Source organism: Pseudopipra pipra, chromosome 5 (genome assembly GCF_036250125.1).
Source record: "Pseudopipra pipra isolate bDixPip1 chromosome 5, bDixPip1.hap1, whole genome shotgun sequence".
Taxonomy (NCBI): Eukaryota; Metazoa; Chordata; class Aves; order Passeriformes; family Pipridae; genus Pseudopipra; species Pseudopipra pipra.
The window spans coordinates 59,844,918-59,868,359 of record NC_087553.1 but is presented as its reverse complement, the minus strand read 5'-3'; the positions used below and the strand labels follow the sequence as shown (position 1 = coordinate 59,868,359).

At 37.7% G+C, this 23,442-nt stretch overlaps 1 protein-coding gene across 2 annotated transcripts in view; it reads right to left on the bottom strand.

The window, feature by feature from the left end:
- CERK (ceramide kinase) overlaps window positions 1-22,828 on the bottom strand; it is a 40,626-nt gene extending 17,798 nt beyond the window's left edge. The window contains exons 1-6 of one of the 2 annotated variants that reach the window (XM_064656250.1): window positions 22,552-22,828; window positions 13,380-13,493; window positions 12,057-12,179; window positions 9,977-10,102; window positions 9,403-9,466; window positions 5,213-5,358 (exon numbers count right to left, since the gene is read on the bottom strand). In XM_064656250.1, coding sequence (XP_064512320.1) covers window positions 5,213-5,358; window positions 9,403-9,466; window positions 9,977-10,102; window positions 12,057-12,179; window positions 13,380-13,493; window positions 22,552-22,690 — 712 coding nt within the window. In that variant the 5' untranslated portion in view covers window positions 22,691-22,828. Of the gene's footprint in view, window positions 1-5,212; window positions 5,359-9,402; window positions 9,467-9,976; window positions 10,103-12,056; window positions 12,180-13,379; window positions 13,494-16,895; window positions 16,930-22,551 lie in introns of those variants that run through there. The other variant, XM_064656249.1, reaches the window with a different exon arrangement.
- Between the last annotated feature and the right edge of the window lie 614 nt (window positions 22,829-23,442).

Below are 23,442 nucleotides of genomic sequence, written 5' to 3'. Positions count from 1 at the left end.
CTAAAATGCCACCATCCACCAGTGTTCAAGTGCTGCAGATTACTCTGCTTGGCTTCCAACTGCTACTCTAGTACAATAACTGTCTTGCATAGGGCTAGTACATTTCAATGATGGTGGCACCTTGCCACCATATGTAGATAGCGGAATATCTGAATTCTCCGAGCTAAAGAAAGCTCTCATGCCAGATATTTTGGTGTTAGGAGCTTACTGAAAACATGAAGCCTTGACCAAACCTGACAGAGTTCAAGCAGCATTTGGATGATACTCTCAGACACATGGCATGACTCTTGGGGATGGTCCTGTGCAGGGCCAGGAGTTGGACTCGATGATCCTTGTGGAGCACATACTCCCCATAGAATGTTTTTTGCTAAAGCAATATTAAGGAAAGCAAAGTGATGGACTGCACCACACAGAATGTAGTACAGATAAATCACTAGATTTCTCCTTTACATGTGAATATTGCTGGATATTTGTGAGTAGACAAGTCATGCAGACATGTGCTCAGACACCAAGTTGCAAGCTTTAAATTGGTCATAGAACCACCAAAGTGTTAAGCAAAACCAGATGATTTCCTCATTGTATGGGAGAGTTCATGCCATTGATTCTGTGGACTAACAAAAAAAAAGTCAAAGTGCTAGAATTAATCATCCGAAATATGATTAGACTACTAACTCAGAACTAGGTTTTCTTAAACCAAAACACACACATGGTGTAGGCGATAAATATTTATTTTTATGCTTTTATTGATGGAAAATGAAACAAATTACAAACAACTGGAAGTACTAAACTAAGCAGGTGACAGAAGCAAGTCAGCTAGATGCTGATCCTATGGAAAATAGTGAATTTAATAAAGAAACAGAAATACTTTTAGAGCTCATGAGCATTGCTCCATGAGTTACTCTTGACAAGGGCAGGTGCTCCCACAGCATACACAGAATCATCAGACAAATCAGTATGAGAACATGATTCTGTACTGAAAACAAGAAGAATAGCAACTTCAGTGGGGTTCCCACATGTGTGCAGTATTTTTGTGAAGTCATAGACAAAATGTCAAGTGAGTAACACTAATGACAGAGTAACCACACATTCTTGGGTCAAACAGCATTTAGTATTTTGAAAAAATCTACAAAGTGACTTTTCTGGGAAGTGAGTTTTAAATGACAAGGACTTGGCACATTCAAAAATAAGGGGAGAAGCCACTGTTACGGGGACAGATGAATGGCCTGGGCTTACACTTACATTCCTACTCAAAGTTTTATACGCCTTACTTTCTGCATCCAGAGACTGAGAAATCAAGTTTAACATCTGTAGAACAACAGACTGGCTTAAAAAGAAAGAGTTCAAAAGGATTTTGATCTGGGATTTCTTGATAGATAATCACTTCAGCCTAAGTTCAGTAACACAGTATAATGAAAATGGATTAATCCAATAATGGCAAATTTAAGAGATGAAATTAATATCGCAAGAATAAGTAATCTTGACTTAGCTGTCTCCACAGCAGGCCCACTACATTAAATGCAGTATTTAGCTCTAAGACTGCCATTTCAAGATGTATAATGGATTTAAAATGCTGAAGGAGGAGCATAAAACATTACATTTCAGATTTCAAAGATACACTGACCTATGAAATGAGATGCTAACTAAACAGCAAAGATCATTAAATATTACAAATGTAACTGAGAAGGCTGTGGACATATCACTTGGAGTAATTTAAAAAAAAAAAGATAGCTTTTATTGCTATGCTATAGCACATTTTTCAAGAGAATTTTTACACTCTACATGACAGCAATATGAGTCCAGTCATGCTTCATTATTTGACTTGAATCTGTTTTTTAAGTTTGTGAATGATCCTCCACCATTTTTCTACACTCCCTTCACACAGGAAGCCTGTGCCATCTTTAGCATTCTTAACTTCTACAGTTACACATCAACATGCAGATTATAATCATACTGCATGCTTCAGTCCTAGACATTAGGATTGACCACCAACATTAGAGTTGACCACGAAAAAAAATGAGAGTGATCTGGACACACTGGGAGCTTAAAATCACTGTAGTTATTAACTCATGTCTACACTTTATTCAATCTTCTCTACTGCTTGGAAGAATTTTTCCCCTATCCCCAGGGTAGGTTGCAGATTTGGGTTTTGGAATAAATGTATTATAATATTATTTTGTATTATTTTGGAATAAATACTATTATGTCACAGCACAGAATAAAGTGGGATTTTTTTTTCTACCTGTTGAGATCATTAGAGTATTTAATCTAGTAAGTTCTTTTTAATTAAAGAGTCCTCTGACAGCAATTGACAGTTTTGTCCTCCTATTCTGTGCCAAGTTTAATAAGAACAACGAATTACTTTGGCTTACTCCAGAGGGTATAGCTGCAATCCTAAAACATTTGGACGAAACCTCAGTGTTACATGCTGTAACAGAAATTATTCTCTGTTTTTAAATTCTATGGAGACATGCTACTACTTTGAATGCAGTGAGACTCCATGGCTGAACATGCTTTTAAGGCTAGAAGACATAACTAGCTTTTAAGGCTGGGAGGAAGAAATAACCAAACAGAAGTTTTCATAGGTGTGCTATAACCTCTAAGTACTCTTAACAGTAAATCTGTTTACAATGGCAATCAGTCAATTTCCACTGGCAGATTTGAAGAATGGCTGCAACTGAGAGAAATTCAGAAGTTAAAACTGCCATTTGAGTAGAAGCCTTTTATTCATATCAATAAAAACACAAGCTATTTCATAAAAATGTTCCATAGAGCATAAAAAAAATCACTGAGTAAACTATCTCCATGCATCAGAAGACACACAGAGCTTTAGATCTTAATCTCTAAACTATGGATAGTGTTTGTTTTCAATATCTATTAATGAGCTCTTAGGATTTTTAAATAAAGGTGGGTTATAAAGACCTAGAAAGAACATAGTGGATTAAGTTTTTTTAGATGGATAATTTATATTTTGTTATTACTTTTGGCGTGCTGTATTTCAGGACTATCAGTTTAGTTTAAAAAAAAAAGTCTTTTCAAGAATTTCACTTATTTTTGGAACAGACTTGTACCAGTGATGGAACTAAGGTATCTGTTGGGGTCAATATATGGCTAGAACTCCATTATATCTAGCAAAGATGAACCAAGAACAGCTTCACCGAGAGCTGAAAAAAAATCAAAACAAAAAAACAACTCTTGATGCTTTCATACTCAGTTTAAAGTCTTTAATGTCTAGATGTGTTAAGAAAGGGTTAAGATTTGTTCAGCGATTTGACTACTTTTTTCAGTAAATAAGCTCCTTCCCATATATACAGTAATGGATCATTCTAAATATTGCACAATATACAAGCAGATCAAGATATTTATTATCCTCTTCCAAAAAATGAATTAATAAAACTTTAAGACCAGCTTCCTTCTACACCACTATAAATAATTTTTGAGGGATTTGAATAATGACTTGGAGAAAATATTTGAATTATAGCACTGACTACAAGGCTGTACCTCATGTTAGTTCAAGGAATAGAACATACAGTATACCTTCAAATAGCAAAAACGTACAATGGAAAAACACAACAAATGAAACATTAAAATGTGTAAGAGAAGAAAGTGACTTGATACATGTTAACAAAATTAAAACATCAGTGAATCTCATACTTTTTGGGTGTAATTGGAAAAAAATGCATTAAGAAATTGTTGAAAAAGCAAGGTTAGTATTTCCTAAGGATAAAGAAATAACTCTTAATATTGAGGTTCTGTTTTTTCAATTGTATCTTTTTATGGTCACATTATCACCAGAAGGCAAAATCTTCTGAAAATAATCATGTAAGCAAAAAATCTTTAGTTCAAGAAATTTTCCCAAATAAGGAAAAGGAAGAAAAGAACACTTCAAATTCTCTTTTTGTGAATTTTGTTACACAAACCGACTTTAACACAAAGCTTTAACAAATAAAATCAGGATATACTTAAATACAGTAATTCTGTTATACAGAACCCTTAATGTGCTAGCTAACAAGGAGAGTGCAAAACCATAAGGATATTCACATTGCAACTTTTAGATCACTAACATTTATTGTACTGCAAGCAGAAAAGATTAAGCTTCTTCCAAGCAACAATTCAGATCATTTGGATTTGGATACATTCTTCACAAAGATGTAAGGAGCGTAACATTAGTCACCTAAAGCCACACTTACTTTATTTGCTGTATTTTTACAACCTGTGCTAAATTTTCTCAGAAAACTTTATTTTAATTCTAATCAGAAGCTCACAATGTTTATTTCACATCCCAGTTCTTTATTTCAAAGCTCAAGCATCAGACAAGAAAAAGGGAACAACATAGAAACACTGAACTGTCCATCTGTCTCTCTACAGAGACCTCAAAATTACAGATAAAGAGTTGTTGTTAAATAGATGCAACACTCAGTCCGGGAAGAGAGAGTCATCTTGTAAGTCCTCTTTTGAAAGAACCTTTGAGGACCAAATGGGCAGGGTGAAGTAACACCTGGAACACTAGATGTAAAATAGCAAAACTGATCCAAAGAGTACCTTCATTGTCAATAAAAATAACAGTAATAAAATCACTAAAGACCTCAGTTTGAAGAATGAGTTCTCTCAAATGACAGTAGTCAGGATGGCCTGAAAAAGTGGCTGACATGGAGAACTGTGAATGTATAGCACCTCTGTGCTAGAAACTGCAACTTGGTCTGGAAACAAAACTGTTCTTCAGCTGTAGTTGCCCTATACTTGCTGTGATAACAAATGGAGAAAAAGAGAGAGAAGAAATCTTAGCATTTGTTTGGAGTTTGCCAGACCAGTGGGAGGTTCTTATACAATTCTAACTAAATTTGTGGAGCATTTTGAACTGGAAAAATATTTATCAGGTTTATCTGTTCAGTAAATTCCACTCATTAATATGTTCAGAAGAGTACTACTGTTGACATTTTAGCTCACATTAACACACAATAAGCCACAAAAAAAGAAGTAGTAAATTAATTCTGAAGTTACACATCAAGATTTTATTTCCTTTACAAAATACTCTGCCTAAATAAAATTGCATGTGATCAGTAATTATATCTGGATACAAACAGCTTTAGTTAGGTGCCTTTATGGAATATCATTGCTCAGATCTTACATTTAGGCCTAAATTCAAGAAGTTATGAGTAAGAAAAAATGTCAAGAATTAACGAATAAATTAAACTGAAAGTTAACCCTTTCTTACCAGCAGGAATTATGCCAATCCTGATATTGCACTGGACTAACGATGCTTTGGGATTATTTTGGTCTATGCCAGAGTCCTTCTGAATTCTTCCAACGAGACCATGCATCACTTCACTGAACATGCCGTCCCCACCAACACAAACAACACTGCCAGGAAACACAAATTAGAATGCACACTAACAGTCAATAAACAACACGGCAAGTGTTCTACTTAGGGCATGCACTGGGCACATCAAAAATAGTTGTTCTATTCTCCTCCTCCATTTTTACAGAATATAGTAGCCCACAGTCAATTGGCAATTAACAAAAAGCAGAAAAAAAAATTCAAGCTACACAACTGCAAATGCACCTAGATGTATCTGTAACGTTAGGAAAAAATGTTGGAATGCAACCTACAAAAATCTTTATCCTCTACTGCTGTGTGCAGACAGACAAATATCAGTGGAAATTCACTATACAAATAAAACACTGAACAGGACTGTACATACAGCTTTCTAAGTACACAAAATGGAAATAGGGTACCCTTACTAAAAAGGGAAAAGTTAATATTTGCCACTTCTGGCAAAAGTATATTTTACACAATAGGGAGGTACATTATATGAAAGTCAAAAAGCAGAAGTGCATGCCTGCATGCTCTTTTGAACATGCTGAGAGCTCATCAAACAGACAGAAGTCATGTATATCTACATAACCATTCATAATGAAACAGAGTTCTGAATGTTACCAGATACAAAACTTTGTTTTGCAAATTTAATTCAGGTCAGAGCTGGTGCAGCAGCTACACAGATCCTCAATATGTTAAAGCTCAGCAGAGAGTCCACAGCCAAGCAAATACTAGGAAGTAAAAGACTATTTTACAGCACTATACATTTCATGAACAATAATCAAATGCAGACCCTGAACTCTAAAGGCATCGACATTCTTTAACTGAAAAACTAATTTAAATACACTTTAAAGGAACACATGAGAAACCCAAAGTTATATATGTGGTCCCTAGCATACAAGTTTAGGAATGTCTACTGTCACCTATAGCAATAATTTCCAACTCATAAACTAATACTCTTTTATATTACCAGCAACAGATATTGCAGAATAAGCGCTTATTTCATAGGACAAGTTAATTTAACTAATTTTTAAGTACACATGATTTAAATGTAGTTATTGTTGTATTTTCAGCTGAAGGGAAGCTTGAACAAAACAGTCATTTTTTCTCATGAGTGGGGAGGACATTCTTAAAAACATATGGTGTCCGACTCTAAGTCAACACCTGAGAGAGAAGGCATAAAAGGTTATTTGTTTTCCATTTTTATAATTTTTTTCTCTTCCAATAGCCTATTAGATAATTATATAATATCCATTATTCCTCAACTGTAGCTTGTCGTATATTTCTCTGCAGACTCAAAAAAAAGAGGTTAAGTGGCCAAAAATTTCCAGGTCAGTACAAGGATAATGTTGTCTCAGGGTAATTTGCTCAAAGTCCCATCCAACCTGGCCTTGAACACTTCCAGGGATGGGGCTTCCACAACTTCTCTGGGCAACCTATACCAGTGCCTCACAACCTTCAAAAGTAAACAATTTTTTCCTTATACCCAATCTAAACCTGCCCTCCTTCAGTTTAAAACCATTACCCTTTGTCCTATCACTACACGCCCCTGTGAAATGTGCCTCTCCAGCCTTCTTGTAAGCCCCCTATTGTACCCCTGGAAGGTACTCTAAGATCTCTCCAGAGCCTTCCCTTCTCCAGGCTGAACAACTCTCCAGCTCTCTCAACCTGTCTTCATAACAAAGGTGCTCCAGCCCTGTGATCACCTTCTGGAACAAATAGTATATCCAGGCTCAGAGGTGACAATTCTGTGACTGTCTATACCTATCAAGGATAAATATTGATAGATAAAGAACTTCACATATGCAATAATAGCATGACCAAATCCATTGCAAACATCAGATGACCAAGGTACAAGTCACACATGTGCAAACTGCATGTGTGAAGGCTCCTAGTGAAGAAAATCTGAAAGAGATACCTTTTTATTTTACTAATAGACTAGCATTTCACTTTTTGGAGAGATGATAACAGTAAAAGACATATGCTAGAGTACTTCAGGAGAAGCTAGTCCACAAGACAAATGAGTTTTAAAAGATGTATGGTCCCTTTTAATCTCAACCGTTCTGTGAACTAATTCAAAAACTAGGAAAAAACCCCAGCCAGAAACAGTTCTACAAAGGCTTGTGCAACAGGATTAGGAACCACAGTGATTCATTTCACTTATTTTAAACATGGCTTTTACCTGCAAAATATTACAGCATGCTCTGATTGTTCCTCACAATGATGTACAACAGTCTGCTATATAGTAACCAAATGAATATTTTAAGTAACTGTGCTTAGAGAGAAGCTGTTCTGTCACTGAGCTAATAGGTCAGTACATTCAATGTAAGAAATTCTTATAAGGTGAACTAGGAAGAACAAACAGGAAACACGTGCAAGAATTTTAAATAAGTTGCCTCAAGTAAAAACATCTGAAAACAAGTGAAGTGATTATCATTAAGAATCCTATGTTTAGTTGCAGAATTCCATGTATGGGTTTGCCTAACAGGGAATCTGGAGATTAAATGCAGAAATTCATCACTGAATGAAGGGGAAGCCACTTATGAGAACCAATCTAAGAGGACAGCTCAATGACAATTACATGTAGGAATACAAAGAATCTTTTCCTGTATGTAAGCAAAGTCAGCCAAACTTGAAGAAACACACACATTTATGTGGTTAAACGTTTTTTTAAATATTCCAGCTGACTACATGACCTGTTATTTAACAAGTAGTTTTAGTACAAGATCTCCTTCCTAACATGACTGTTGACCACAGAGAAAGACTTGTACATGATGGACAAAAATCAGCCAGGCTGCAGTTCCCAAGCCAACTGCCATTTAGGCCCAGTCTGAGAATAGAAGAATCATAAGATTCCAAAAAGATGCAGTTCTCTGGCCTATTAGTTTATCTTGGCATGTTAGAGATAGAAAACCAAAAAACCCCACCAAAGAAAAAAATTTAAAAATTCTACAATACAAGACCTTGAATCTGTCAAAACCACTTCAGATACCACTGCAATTGGTCACTGCCAATCGTTTTAAAAAAACAACTTGCTAGTAGTAGACAGGGGCTCATCTGCCTCCCTTTCTGGAATTCCACCATCAGCATACTTAAATCATAAGTCAAATGAAAAGGGAAAACCTTAATTAACTAGTTTTTTTATAGGATCAAGGTCTCCCCTCCCTGCACTTCTGAAAAATTAAGAAAAATCCCAGTATAGACAAAACTGTTTATTTAAAGTCAACTCATTTTAAAGCAGGTGAAGTCTGGGAACACCATGCCCTTACTCGATATATACAATGCATATAGATCTGCTCCCCTAGCAAAACTACTCTGAAAAGACAGAATGTATTTTATTTTTGCAACTTACCAGTTTAAATGTACCTGTCAGCAGGCATAAGATACTATTTTACAATACTGTAGTTATGAGAGTTTATCTGCATAGGTTCTGCATATATTTTCATGATTTTCCAGACATGTAACTTATTTCATGTTATTAACTGGAAACTGAAATTACTAGCTTATTTATTAAAATATTCTGCTTTTACAGCAGATTTAATAATGGAATGTAAGATAACCATTCAGTCAGCTCTTCTTTTAAAACAGTAAGTCCACAACAGAACAAATGCAAATAAAGCCAAATGATGTAGCCATTATTTAACAGCCACACAGAACAAGAGGAACTACTGAAATATTTCTAAACAGTCCATGTTCTTTTACACACAGGCTGAATGCCACTAGTGCAGTGTTCTGAACTCCTGTGTATGACAAGATCACAAAACATTTCAGGGTAGTTTTTGAGCTATCACAGAACGCTCAACTAAGCAGAATTAATCTTACATTCATCTTTTGTACACAAATCTCATGTCAACATTGTTATATTGTGGTTGAATATATTGTATATTGAACAAGTTTACAGAAAGAGTTTAGTTTTCTTTTGATGCTCCTAAATGGGGATCTCCTATAGGAAGGAACATGCCCCAGGACTTTCAGTTGAGGCAATAAACGTATCAGCAATGAAGGCTACCATTTTAAATTACAGAACAGGCAGATTACACAACATATCAGCTTTAGAAGAATAAAAAAGGGCAAACGAAGTTACTTACCCATCATATTTATAAATATTAACTTCAAATAAATTGTCCTTAGCATGGTTAGCATGTTCAGTTACTGTGAAGAAATAAACACATTAAAATTTACTATTAAAAATACTATCATAAAATAATTTATAATATACAATTATAAAAATTAATTCATTAATAACCGTGATTCTATTACCAATGTGACCATAAAACACATAAAATGTGTTTTGAAAGATTTTGCCAGGGAAGGAATTGAAAGAGGCATGCACTGCAGTACATATGGAAAAAATATTTCATTAAAAATTGTGCAAATGAACATTTGGTTTTACCCGTGAAACTGAAAAAGAGAAGAAAGGCAGTATTTTATAGATTAAGAGCTCAAATAGCTCAGAAGCAACAGAAGTTTTAGTTTAGTAAAAAGTTGATATAAGGTTGCAATTATTTGGCTACCTATGCTTTAACCAGGAAACATTCTCTACCACTTTGTTTCATTTCCTTAGTAAGAAAAGGTGAGTAACAGAAAGAACTTTAGCTACTCAAGGATGTTTTAAAGGGTTCGTCTTGTGTTTATTAAGAAATTAAAACATTAATTACTCACTAACAACATCAGTGGATATAGAAGCCAGACTGAAGAGTGGAGCAACTTTCTGTTCATAAATCCTTTTCCCTTGTCTTTTTCCTCCATAGGGATTAATATACACAAGCAACTGCTTTGGTCTAGACTCTGCAGTAAGGAAAAATATTACAGTATACTGATTTTGTACACAAAACAAAAATTCAACAAGCCATACAAAACCAAACCTATTAATATCAAAGTGGTCACAGCATAAAAGACTTAGAACTTTTTATTAACTCTTGTAATTCTTTTAACAAAGCTATAAAATCCTGCTTCATCTGTCCTCTTTATTATACTGAGGATACTGACAGTATTGAACAATTGTTAATAAGACAGCAGGAGGTAAAATTCAGAATAATTTCTTCTGAATGCATCTCTTACATTCTTATGCATCATTCTTGCAGTACCTTCCTACCATATTAGTAAAACTAATTAATTAGTATCCCAGCACACAAGGCTAGGATAGCAACAGGAAAGGCACTTGTAAGTGAAGCAAGCGTAGAAATACTTTTACATTATTTCAACTACCTTCCAGCTTTAATAACATATTTAAAGTGCATTTCCTTTCTGTAATCAAGTCACAATAAGAATACCTCACAAAACTACGTGCTGCACAGCAAGTGCTTGCCCTACAGTGTAACCCCTTCCCCTTCCCGAAACACCTTTGATATTACTACCTCAAGTTTTCCCATTTATTTATGGATTTACATTGGTAATGGCAATGAAAACAATTACTACACTTCTGTATTAACAGATATACAAAATAATAATGCTTGCTGCACCTAGAGAACCTTCCTTTTTTATGGAACAGAAAAAAACTTATAACATGCATACTTCCTCAGATGGCATTCTAAATTATTATTATTTTAGAAGGAAAGTTATATTAGAACTGTTAGAACAGCACGCTTTTACAACAAGTCCACCCAAGCTAGACATTTTGAACAGTTTAAATCTGCCACAAGCTCAAGGCACTATTCATCCTCTCTGAGAAGTTGTTCCCTTTTCTGAAATAGTTTTTTACCAATAAAATGAACAATTGCACTCAAACGGAGCTGACTGCTCAGGCCACATTTCTCACAGGTGTACTGAATGGGTGCACAAACCTCATTTTTTGAAAAAGACAGATACCTTGTGTAACGTATATAAAACAAAACCACTATAAAGAATCTTCCCGTTGCCTGTTCATAACAGTTTTTCTTAAATATCCACTTTTATTCTGTGAACCTTAAGTACTTTCTTGAGTTACATTGTAGGTGTACTTGCATTCAGTCCCTTCTCCAGCTCTGTATCTCAGATGGACCTCAGACCTATGCTGTAGGTAGCTCATCTCCAGTCCTGTCTCCAGCTCCAGCTGCTCCGCTCTGACCTCCCTGGGTGGACCCAATTACTTTATCCCACCTGGGCTGTAAATCAGACCTGATTTTATCCCCATCCCTGTTCTTCTCACTCTCTTCAGATACAGTGGGACTGCACCCTGGTTAGCACGGGCACCACCTGTGATATGGCCATCCTTGACGTCCTTTCTGTCATGGAGTTACTCTGCTCCTGCCACCCACTGACATCTATCAAGGTACCTCTTTCAGGAATAACTCCTCCAAACTACTTTTAACCTTCAAGAAGTAGATGTCCAAGAGTCTCAGAAATGATTAATGGGAACTCTTACCACATAAGGCACATTTTGTTGATGAGAGAGTCTGGAAAGGTGAAACACACACAAAAAGCCACCCATAAATCTTACAATTGCTACAGTCTTTGTCCTCAAATCCCTGCAGTTTACATCTGCCCTTTACTTTCTCCAAAGCCTCTGCTAAGCTTGTAATGTGTCCCTATGCCATGAAAATAATATATATCTGGGCAAAATTATATGACAGCTATAGTTCTATTAAACACTCAGTACAACCTAGTGAATATACAAAACAGAAAAGCAGTGATAAGGAGACACTTCAACTCTTAACTCCCTCGATTTTTGAGTTCAAAAAAGTAGATATATCAAAATTACACTTGATTGATGTACAAGCCTGCAAAATGATAGTGCAAATGTTCACAGTTTATTCAAACTTACTCTGCATTTCAAGTAATTCTTTCAGCGCCTGTATCCACTGATTACATAAGTGCTCATCAACACACCAAAAAGTCACATCACTGCACCGCCAGCGGTGATTTCGGGCTTTCTTCACATAATACACTATTTAAATTTAAAAAAAAAGAAAGGGAAAAAAACCAAAGAGGCATAATAAGACAGTTCCATGAAATGACAAATGCATTTCAGAAAGATAGCCAAAATATCAACCTTTGGAAAAAAGTGGCAATTAATGTCCACTAAACACTTGGGCAAATGACAGAAGCATTCAGAGTGTGAACAGGACATTCATAAGAAGTCCAAATGAAAACATAAACGAAAACACTTGCTGAGGTCATTACCTTATAGCAGAGACCCAAACATCGACTTCTTTTTAAAGCAAATACAAACCATTTTTCATAAACTTATTATAGCCATACCTGTACAAAAGTTCACCGAGCTTATATAATATTTTATCTGTCTTAAAGTCTGCAACATCTACATAATATAAAATGCCACAAGCTTAAGAAGATAAGCCAGACTGACATCAGCTCTCATGTAACCAAGAGGGTGAATTTAATTTCATAAAACTGAAATTTGAGAAAAAGATTTAGAGTTTTCTTGTGCATTAAGAACTAGGCTGGTGAGACAAGTATACTTACCTTTTTATCTACAGTATCTCCAGTTACTCTTACTGGAGGACTAAATGTGAGGAAAGTACTCTACAGCATAAAATTTTGGCATGGGAGCCATCACATTTGCCCCATCTTTGCAGCACAGAAGTCACCACTCTTTTCCCAACACAAGCAGACATTTATTTCAAGCACTTTGTTTTAAAAAATCCAGTCAATAATACAAAGAACCTTCTCATGCACACATTGTGATGGTTAGGGATAATTTAAAAAAGCCCAAACATTCAAGACTCATTTTTTCAGGCTCTCTTGATTTTCTAGTCAAGTAATAGAAAGCAAGTGTCCTGCTGCAGAGTCATTCAGCAGCAGAAACACAAGATATTAGTTTGAACTTCAATTAATAACTAAAACCAGTACATGTTCTTAAAGGAAGTGTTTTATTTTCCAAAATAAGGACCTTTAAATGTAAACTGACGGATTTTGGGGGGTTCTTTTGTTTGTTTTTGTGGTGCTTTTGCTTGCATTTATTTTGGTCTTTCTTTTTTTTTTTCCCTTGAGGGGGAGGGGTTGTTTCATTGGGTATTTTTAAACATAACATTTCTGTTAAAAAAAAATTAATCTGAGGATTCATTTTGCGTCTGCCTTAAAGTACCTTCAGCAAAGTAACTAGCACAAGCATTGTTATTTGCCCTACCTGTGAAAGCATGTAGCTTTGTCATCTTTTGCCATTTGCCAATGTTACGCTGTTTCTTGTTAAGTTCAGTTTCTTCTACAGAAATGATCTCAGAGATTGGTACAAAACAGTTTTCTGTGGGAACACAAGATCTTACACATTAACATCTTCAAAGAGCACCCAAATGATTATTTCTAGACCTAATACGATATAGGCATATGATTAGAGCAGCTGCTCAATAAGCACAACCAAGAGCATAATTAGGAATTAGCTGAATATTTTCAATTTTCTTTTGCCTTTAGTCAAAGAACATAATCCATAACCACCTCTGAGGTACCCCTAATTTCTCAGAAAATTAGGTATTTTATGTGTAAAAATATTTCTGCATGAAGCCAAAATCCAGCAACACTGAATTCAGAGTAATTCAATTTCCCCTTCAATGAGGTCTCGTCCAGATATTTGACAGTGAATAGCACAAGCCATTTCAACAAATGTGCAAGTAAATCTAGTGCAGAGACTACAGAGACTATTTGTTATTCACAAGTAAGTAGCTGGCTTATGAAAGAAGGGCATTCATATGAATTCTTAAGGTTCTAAATCCCACCAAGCTTTTAAACTTTCAGATCTACTAAGAAGAAAATTTTAGATGTTATGTTTATGTAGTGTTAAATATATTGCCCTGGTATCAACTTCAAAACCCTTGCTTTTCAGAATTAAAGGCCTCTTGCTCTTAGACTATGAAAGAATTTCCTTCACCCTCACTCTGTTTTCTCTTATAGTTCCTGGGCACCTTCTCAGACTTCTTAACTCCTGACAAATTGAGGGTTTTCCCTCATTTTCATTACTGATTTCAACACTGCTCCACTTTCACCTCATCTCAAAAACAGAGTGGAACTGAAAATGCATGCTTTTTATTTCTGCACAAGCAAGTGCTCACTGTATATAAACACACGTAAAAAAGACATATTATTATGATAATATGTAAGTAATCTCTAACAATTATAATATACTTGTTTCTTTCATATATACATAGAGAACAATACTGAGATATAAAGGGATAATAAACACATAAAATACAGACACCCCATTGTTAGTGGGGTTTGTCCTACACTTCATTTTCCTCTACTTTGCAGAAGTACAATGGTAGAAGCTAGGAATGTAAAATCAGCAAAGTTTTCCTGACCTTTTCACAGTGATGAGTACAATTCATTGCCACTAGTTCAACTTTATTATTTCTTCCCCATCCTCTTTAGCTGTTTTAGTCAATAGAGTCATTACCTATTGTCACATCTATTGACAAACTGTGGACTATTTCACACAAGGGTTCCCCCCCCCCCCCTTTACAGGTGTTTTAGCATTTGACATGATTTATGCTCATTTAGTGATTTTGTCTTCTCAGAGGTTTTTTGCATGACTCAAAGGAAATGTAGCCTTCAAACTTTACACTGAGGTCTTTAAGGAATTTGGCTGTATTTGAATGTTTCAGCTACTTAAAAACAATTTTCAGCTTATAATAATTGCATTTCCCATACAAAAGGCATGATAGGGAAGTGCAGCAGTCACAGAATGTCTTTATAAAGATCCAGCAGAAGAGATGAACTCTGAGATGTATGATATGTATATCATACATATGCACATGTAAGACTATATCAAGTATCTACTATTCGATAGTAATAGTTATTTTGTCTTCCTAACAGATATAAGATCTCCTACGGGATCTCAATACAATTATTCACCTATATATTTATCCAAGGGAAAAGAAATGCCAAACAGAGACAGAACAATAAAGGAAAGGAAGCACATCCTTTATTCTTTGTTTTCCAAAACTGCTTTTACTTCTCATTTTACTACTGGCTATGCCACTGATCCGTATGTCAAAATATGAAAGAAAGCTTGTTGCACTTATCAAGATTGCATTTAAGTGGCAATCTATTTTGTTACTGCTCAAAGATAGGCTACAAAACTTATAAACCACATTTAGATCAAAATTTAAATGACAATGCTCTAATGAACATTTTGGGAAATAGTTCTCTTAGTGGATATTTCTTAGCATATATGCTGGGAGTAGCAACTGAAGTCATTGTTTTATTAGACATTTTTTTATATAATAAAGCTGTCCAGCTGCACAGATAGATAATGGATTTAAAAGTACTTCCAAATGCGTATCACTGAAAGCATTTCTTCGGAGTACGTATTTTAACACATATTACATAGCTTATATTAAAATCCTAGACCTTAAAATCACTTCTAAGCTCTCCTAATTCTTCAGATGTGTTCTCCTTCTGACAATTGCACGACTGGAAGTTTTGATTTTCCAGCAAATCTCTTCATAGATGTGGCAAAAGAAGCAAAGAGTAAATACTTCAGTTACATATGTACTTTTTTTTATCTAAACGTACAAGAGTTACATATCTGAAAAAACAGATTCCTGAAAAAAAGGGAAAAACCCCCCACCAAACAAAAAGTGAAGCACAGTGATCCCACCTTCCCTCTGTGTATCTTTGGGTTTGGTGAAAGTCTGAGAAGTTTTTGTTCTATGAATACCAACTCTGCTGATTATACCCCTCAGTACTACTTAGCACCAGAAAAGCATCAAGCAAGTCCACTGCCCTGAGAGCAATCTCCAATCTTAAGGCAGTCAAAACCATATGCTACTGATCACAGTAATTGCAGAAGGCCAGAAAGATGCAAAGCTTTCTTAAACAAAATGCATTATTCAGAACATTTCCTATAGCTTACAAAAACAAAACCAAATGCAGTGACACTTGTGTTTTAATAGAATTCAAGAATTTCTATTAGTCCAAATATGATTATTACCATTGAACTTGCTGTTACATGCAACATTGTTTAATCACATAGCAAACCAACTACTTAGTTCCACCCTTCTCCCTTTTCCCCAGAAGGAAGAATGTGAAGGAATCCAATAGAGACCTTCAGTATAAGCAGCACAGTCCTGTTCTTATAAACACAGTGCCCTCATCTGCCATTTAGTCACCAAAACCAACCCTATAAAAATAAGTAGAAGGTCTATCCCACCCTCTTTTGAGAGTTCAACAAGGTTGACATATGTACTAATTATAGTCCTTTCCCACACTTACTTCTGAAGCATTTACTCTAATATCAAGTAGCATGAGCCATTTATTTCACTGACGTGGCATAAAGGTGTTTACTCAAAGACCTTCACCTTTCTGCGGTTCTCACAAAACATGGAAAATCTTATTGCCACATTAACAAAACAAATACACACAAAGGAAGGTGCTTACACCAGCACCACTAGATCAACATCAACGAAAAAAAGTTGAAACATGGGCTCAGACCATACCAAACAAAGAATTTTACTTGGCTTAATCCAATATACTGAACCAATGAGCATACAATGGTGTCTAGACAATATTCCAGGCAAAATACTGTGATGTTTTCAACACACACATCTAGATTCAAGAGACTGCATTTTGAGTTCAGAAACACTGAAAAACTTATCAATTTTCTTAAGCTTAGTCTCAAAAATCTTCACATATTTATGTTTTCATGCCTCACCTTGTTCAAGGTCTAGCATACTAGAGACAAGGAGCTGACCATTCAAAAAAGCAGGATGAAGGGACATGGCAAAAAAAAAAATACAAAAAATCAAAACCAAAACCAACAAAATCAAACAAAAAGCCCCAAACAAAACACACACTGAACAGGTGACAATCTTCTCAACACACTGGTTGTGCCGGTCATTACTCATTCTGGGTCACAGTGCTCTTAACAGACATTCTTCCTAAGACCAAACTGAAAAATCAGCAATATACTGGGTTAGATGCACAGTACTTTTCCCTTACATCAAGCAAGTGGGAGAGGGGGAAAAAACCACAGAAAAACATCCAAGGTAGGCACACTAACAGTGGGCCTTCTTTGTGCAAAATGTAGCCAGAAGTTGTGAAGTGTGTTTTTCTGTGTTAAGAAAGGCTTTTTGGTGCGTCATTGCTGTCTGACACTCCCACAGAAGGCTTCCCAAGTTTATAAGCAAACTCACTCAGAACCTCAGTCAAGACTTGATCATTCATCACTGCCAACTATGCGTTCTACAGGCCAAATTCCTCCCTCAGAAATGTGTTAGCTCAAAGCAACACAGACGTGAACAAGCATAAAACCATTGCTGATCACAGCATTTGGTTTATTCTTAAAATTCATCTGAGGCCCATGGATGCAGGAGCATTCAGAATTAATTTAAACTATTAGTATGTTCTCGTGACTTAAACAAGTAAAAAGCTAGGATTTAGATTTAAAGAAAAAGTATTTTTTCAGTCATTCTGAAAACTAATTTGCTGTTAAGAGACCACATGAAGGGTTAAGTGTTAAGGTTTAAGCTTTGCCTTCACCTAAAAGCAAGGAAACAGGAATGTTTTCTATCAAAAGGTACACTGCATTATACCAATTATGCAGTACAGAAAGCTGTGTTTAATAAACATCAGAATAAGAGAAGGTGGGATATTGAGCAGAATTACAGACAATTCAAATCCTAAGGGAGGGGGAAGAAAAAAGGCATCATGAGTAAATGATTTAATTCAAAACTGTGGAAGAGTCACAGAAACATCCAAAGACCATAATTTCATTATATACAGCCACGTATAAGGAAATTGGCTTCTTTTATTTTAAAGTAAATCTTCAAGTACTTTGTAAACAGATAGACCAGTTTCTATTATGATCACATTGCTACTTCACATCATAAGAATCTGAATCAAAGCACAGCAATTTGAACTTGGGTCAATTTGCATATTTACATCGTACTATTGAATGTCTTCCCATTGTCTTTCTTTTATTTCCAAATTAAATCTTTTCAACTCAACTGCATTGAGTGAAAAAGTGATAAAGCAGGCAATAAGATGCCCTTATTCACCTTAAGGGGAGAAAAAAAACCCCACCAGAGGTGTATGCTAAAAACCAGGTATTGTTTAAAATAGTGTGCATCTATATTTTAATAATGTATCTTCCAGATAACACATTCCAAAGAAACAATGGCTGCTAGAGCAATTATTCCCCATATCCTACCTGCTCATGTAGTTGTGGAATTGTGTATAGAAAAACATGGATCCCATTTCTACACATGCCCTTTGCCAACTGGGAATGACTGATGAAAAATGACCTTGACTAAGGATGTGACAACATACTACAGTGGCAGGCGCTGGACAGACCTTATTTCCAAGCAGGCCCACCCTCTGCTGTCTCGGTACCGTGTTAACCAAACTGAGCATTCTTTAGAATCCACATCATAGTGGCATCAGTCTTGTGAACAACTAATACTGAGGCTTCCTCAGGCAGTTGTTTTGGAAAAGACACCTGGAGGAGAATTCTGAAGGGAGAAATGCAAAGGTTAAAAGACAGCACACACAGTAAGTGAACGTGTACAGCTCAGGGTCTAGTTTGGTCATCCCCTTCATGTTTGTAATTCAGAAATAAAAAAAAAATCCCAGAAAAATGACAGGAGAATTTCATTTTACATTTGTAATGCCCTACTACCAGGCATGATAAAATCGTAGCCAATGCTTCTACAATACCTGTAAGAATATATGGACAATATATAATCTGCTGTGAATTTGGTACAAAAAGTTTTATCATGTGTTACTTGAGAAAAATCTGATTGTGCCATCAAGATGAGGAAATAATAGAATAATTTATCTGACCAGCTTTGCATACATTGTTTATGATTAACAACTAAATCGCACAGAGAAATGTTACAAGGTTGAAAAATAATGTTCTTCAGAAAATTTGAAGATGAAGGCATGCCTAGGAATAAAGATGCGTAACTAGAAGTAACAGAGAACACATGAAAATTTTCAGGTAAAACTTTTCTGTCCAAGTTCAAACACGTCTAACCATCAAAGAACAGGAAATGGGAACCGCTTCCTACTGAAGACAGAACTTGAAACTGTGATGAAGATAAACAAGGTCTAACAGTAGAAAATAAACTGTATTTAGGAATTTAGGTTTTAAAAATGTACCATAACTTGAACAAACATTTAATGTTTTTGCTACTCTTGGTATCTTCTCAATGATAGCATTACAAATAATTCTCCTGAATTAATGCTTCTTTCTTCTGCCATTTGACAGAATGGGATTTAAATATATATATGTAAATATCATTATACAGAGATGACAAAACATAAGAATCTCCCCATATTCTGTTAAACTGTATTTTCCTGGACAACAGGACAAAGTCTCTGTTGCTTCCTACCTGTTCTTGATTTGGATGCAACAGGGAAAGGTAAATATTTCAACACTTCTACAATACATCTAACTATAGCCCTAGTTCCGTACCTGTCAAAGGCTGAAAACCTTGAAAAAATACATACCAAACAATATTTAATTATATAGCTAAACTCAAGATAATAATAAATGCTCAGAAAATAAGCAGTCTTGATTTTTTACAGTTTGAAGACAACTGCTTCACTGTAATAACTACCTATTAAACAAGAAATATAGCACTTTTATACTGCATAATTTAGTCTGTATTTAGACACAATGCACAATAGTCACGTAGTCAAAGGCTAAATGGTAGAAAGATACCAATCTTGGTCAAGCAACTCCTCTGAAATTATATGCTTCTAACTAACCGTCTTCCATATTATTAAGTTTATTTATATACTGTCATGTATGCTGCTCATATTTCCAAAATAATTGAAGAGAACACAATGAATCATCCCAGGTCTTAAAAGAGCTTAGAGTCAACAGTGCAGCAATACAAGACTGTGATGGTATTAAAGCACAAGCACGGGCAAGACATGAATTAATCAGGGAGTTAAGAAGAGAAGGTACATTATCTATTGTACAGTTCTCTACATAAATTGTACCTGTGCCTCCAGAACACTTAGGCATTTCTTTTTCTTCTCCCATCATCTGTCTTCTGATTTCACATCAAGTTTTCCAAAATTTTGTAAACAGCTATGCTACAGGACAGCAGGGACACTCAGTAACCACACTTGCCTCCTGAGGAATCTCCAGCTGGGCACTGCTTCGGAAACTGCCTCAGAAAGAGTCTAGTTTACTATGGCCCACTCTCCTTCCACCATTCCCAGCATTCTGGTATCCATTGGGAACATGCTTTGGGACGGGTTCATACTTGGTTTGGCCTAAGTCATGAAAACTTACAAATTAAAAAGTTGTAAAATCTCACAGCTGTAAGCAGCTGTAAACTTGAGAGTGCTAGAGAGAGATGGTGTGATTCTGTGAGACTCTTGCTTTGTCTAAATGAAGGCATCATACAGAAGAACGTAGCTCCCCTTGAACTTGCTCTATCCTACAGATCAGTCAACTAGTAACTTTGCAAAGGCATTTTTAGAAGGACATTACACAATTCAACTGAATTATCTCCAAAGGAGGGGCTACTTTATCTACTGGAAGCAATTATCCCAAAAGTCTTTGGAACTTTGTATTTTAAATTTAAGAGCGAGGTACCTTTCTCTAGATTAATTTTATTTCATTTTGAAAAGTATACAGCTTATTTTTCACATCAAGATATTTAACTCAGCAGAATTAAAGAATCAATTTGTCTTTAAAGCCTTATGTTCATTTAGCTGAACACCTGAAGAAAGGTCATGAATTTTCAAATACTTTTTTCATCAGTACTGCTGATAAAAACTAGATTATGTCAAACTATTCACACAATAGCAGATGAAGCATAACAAAGTCTATTTTTACATTATGAATAAGAAGGGTTGTACTTAACTAAACATGACCAATTCTCAATAACGTAAACTGTAACACCAAATTCTTAAAACTCTTCTTGAGTCCTCCTTCTCCTTTTTCCCTCACCTTCTTGAGAAAAGCCTCTGGCCAATAAGATATTATGATAAAATCAGAAAAATATTTAACAAAGATACATGGTAAGAAGGGAAGAACTATTTAAGTTTGGAGACTTGCCTGGGACTGGAAGCATCTATATTCAAATGTTTCTCAGATAAAACTTCTAGTCTGCCTTTCTATTATTAGTTTCTCTCTGTCTCAGTTCTTCCAACCTCTAAAATGAGGATGACAGAAGTTTTCAACTCTACTACAGCAGCTGCTATGAAAAAAAAGACATTACACATTTTCAGATGTTCACATGCCATGTTAATAAGGCTATATTAACAATGGGAATAATTACTCTATAAAAACCTCAAAGTCAAAGACCCTGAAAAAATACCATTTAAAGTACATAGAAAGTTTGATATGCAGACATTTTCAGAAGTTAACCTGAATTTTTTGGGGGGATTTCCAGCAGTAACTTCTCACACTGGTAGTTTTGTACATCGGAATCATACTAACTGCACACAAGGGAAACTATAAACAGCTTTGTTACCACGTTATGAACTATTAGCCTATACTAAATCTTTTCAAACCAGTAAATTGCAAAAGTTAAACTTTGAAATTTTTTCATTGAGTCCTTTAGAAAGCGAAAAGTTGCAAAAAAAGCTCACTTAAAAAAAAACAACAGTATTTGCCTGAAACACTGCAGGAAAGTGCTTTTTAACCGTAAGTCATGTAAGTAAAAAAAAAACAAAACTGCTTTTAAGGTTCTGTAAGTCTATTATGTCCTGCTAGGACTAATTTAAATACATTACAAACTACACGCTTCGACCTACTCGCAGCGCCAAGTGGGGTTCAGCCGCACAAATCTGTGCTTTGCTCAGCGCGCCGCAGGGACAGGTGTCCCCCTGCGCCGTCCGAAACACAGATGCTCGGACGGGTCGCTCCGGGACACGCTCGCAGGGGCTGCGGCTCAGCGTGAGCAGCTTTCGGCTTTGTTTCGGAAGGCACAGCCCGATTCAGCGGCAGATTCGCTCAGCACAGGCGGCTGTCGCCGGGCACAGTCCCGGCCCCGTCTCCCCGCTCCGAGCGCCCGGTTCGGCCCCGCGTGGGATAGGGGCACTCTCCGCCTGTCACCGCCGAACTCTGAATCCCAGAGGCGCCGCAAAGTCGAGCGCAGGAAGCGCTCACGCCGGCAGAGCGCTCCGGATGCTCAGCGCGCCCCGCGCCGCGGGACCCGTGTCAGCGCTGCCCGCAGGCCGCCCCCGCCGGCACCCGCGCCCGCAGCCGCCGGGGACGCTGCGGACGCCCTTCCCCCCCGCCGAGGGCAGGCGGCCCCTCGGGGGCCCCGGCACGCCCCAGGCCGCGGCAGGTGCGCTCCCGGTGCGCTCCCGGTGCGCTCCCGGCCCCTGTCCGCCCCACTCACCGCCGGCGCGGCGCGGCGGGCGGGGGTCGCGCCAGGCCAGCCGCCCCCGCTCCTCGTCTAAGGTGACCTCCCAGGAGCGCCGCCCCAGCCCCAGCGAGGACACCAGTCGGGGCCGGCGGCCGCCGGGGAGCCGCTCCATGGCCGCCGAGAGCCCGGCCCGCCGCAGCCGCTACCGCATGGCCCGGCGGCGCGGGCGGCGCGGCGGGGGAGCCCAGCACCTAACGGCGCCCCCGGCCCGCCGCTACCCGGCTGGCCCGGGCGGGGCGGCCGCGGCGTCAGCGCTACGACAGTGCTGCGGGGCGGAGCCCGGCTCCCGGCACGGCGGCTCCCGGCGCCGGGGCAGGCCGGGGCCGGGGCCACTGGCACGTCAGGCCGGGGCAGTGAGGCCGGACTGCCCGGGCTGCGGGCGCAGGGGTGGCGGAGGGCCCGCCCTGCTTTGTCTCCTCGCCCCGCTGGCGAGAGACACGTGCTCTGCGACCCGCGGCGGAGCCCCCGGGCCGGGCTCCGTGCGGAGGCACCGGGGCTGACACCGTGACGGGGTTGAATTGCTTTTGTGGGTTTTTTTGCACCCATCCTGGTGTCGATGGACTCGTCTCTCTTTCCCTTTAGACAGTGAAAATGCAATGAGTACATCTATCCACAAATGTCTGGAGGTCACTTGGTCTGTTCAGCCTGGAGAAGAGGAGACTGAGGGCAGACCTCCTTGCAGTCTACAACTTCCTCGTTAGGGGAAGAGGAGGGGCAGCCACTGATCTCTGTGGTGAACAGTGACAGGACCCGAGGGAATGGCCTGAAGTTGTGTTGGGAGGTTTAGGTTGGATATTAGAAAAAGGTTCTTCACCCAGAGGGTAGTTTGGCACTGGAACAGGCTCCCCAGGGAACTGGTCACAG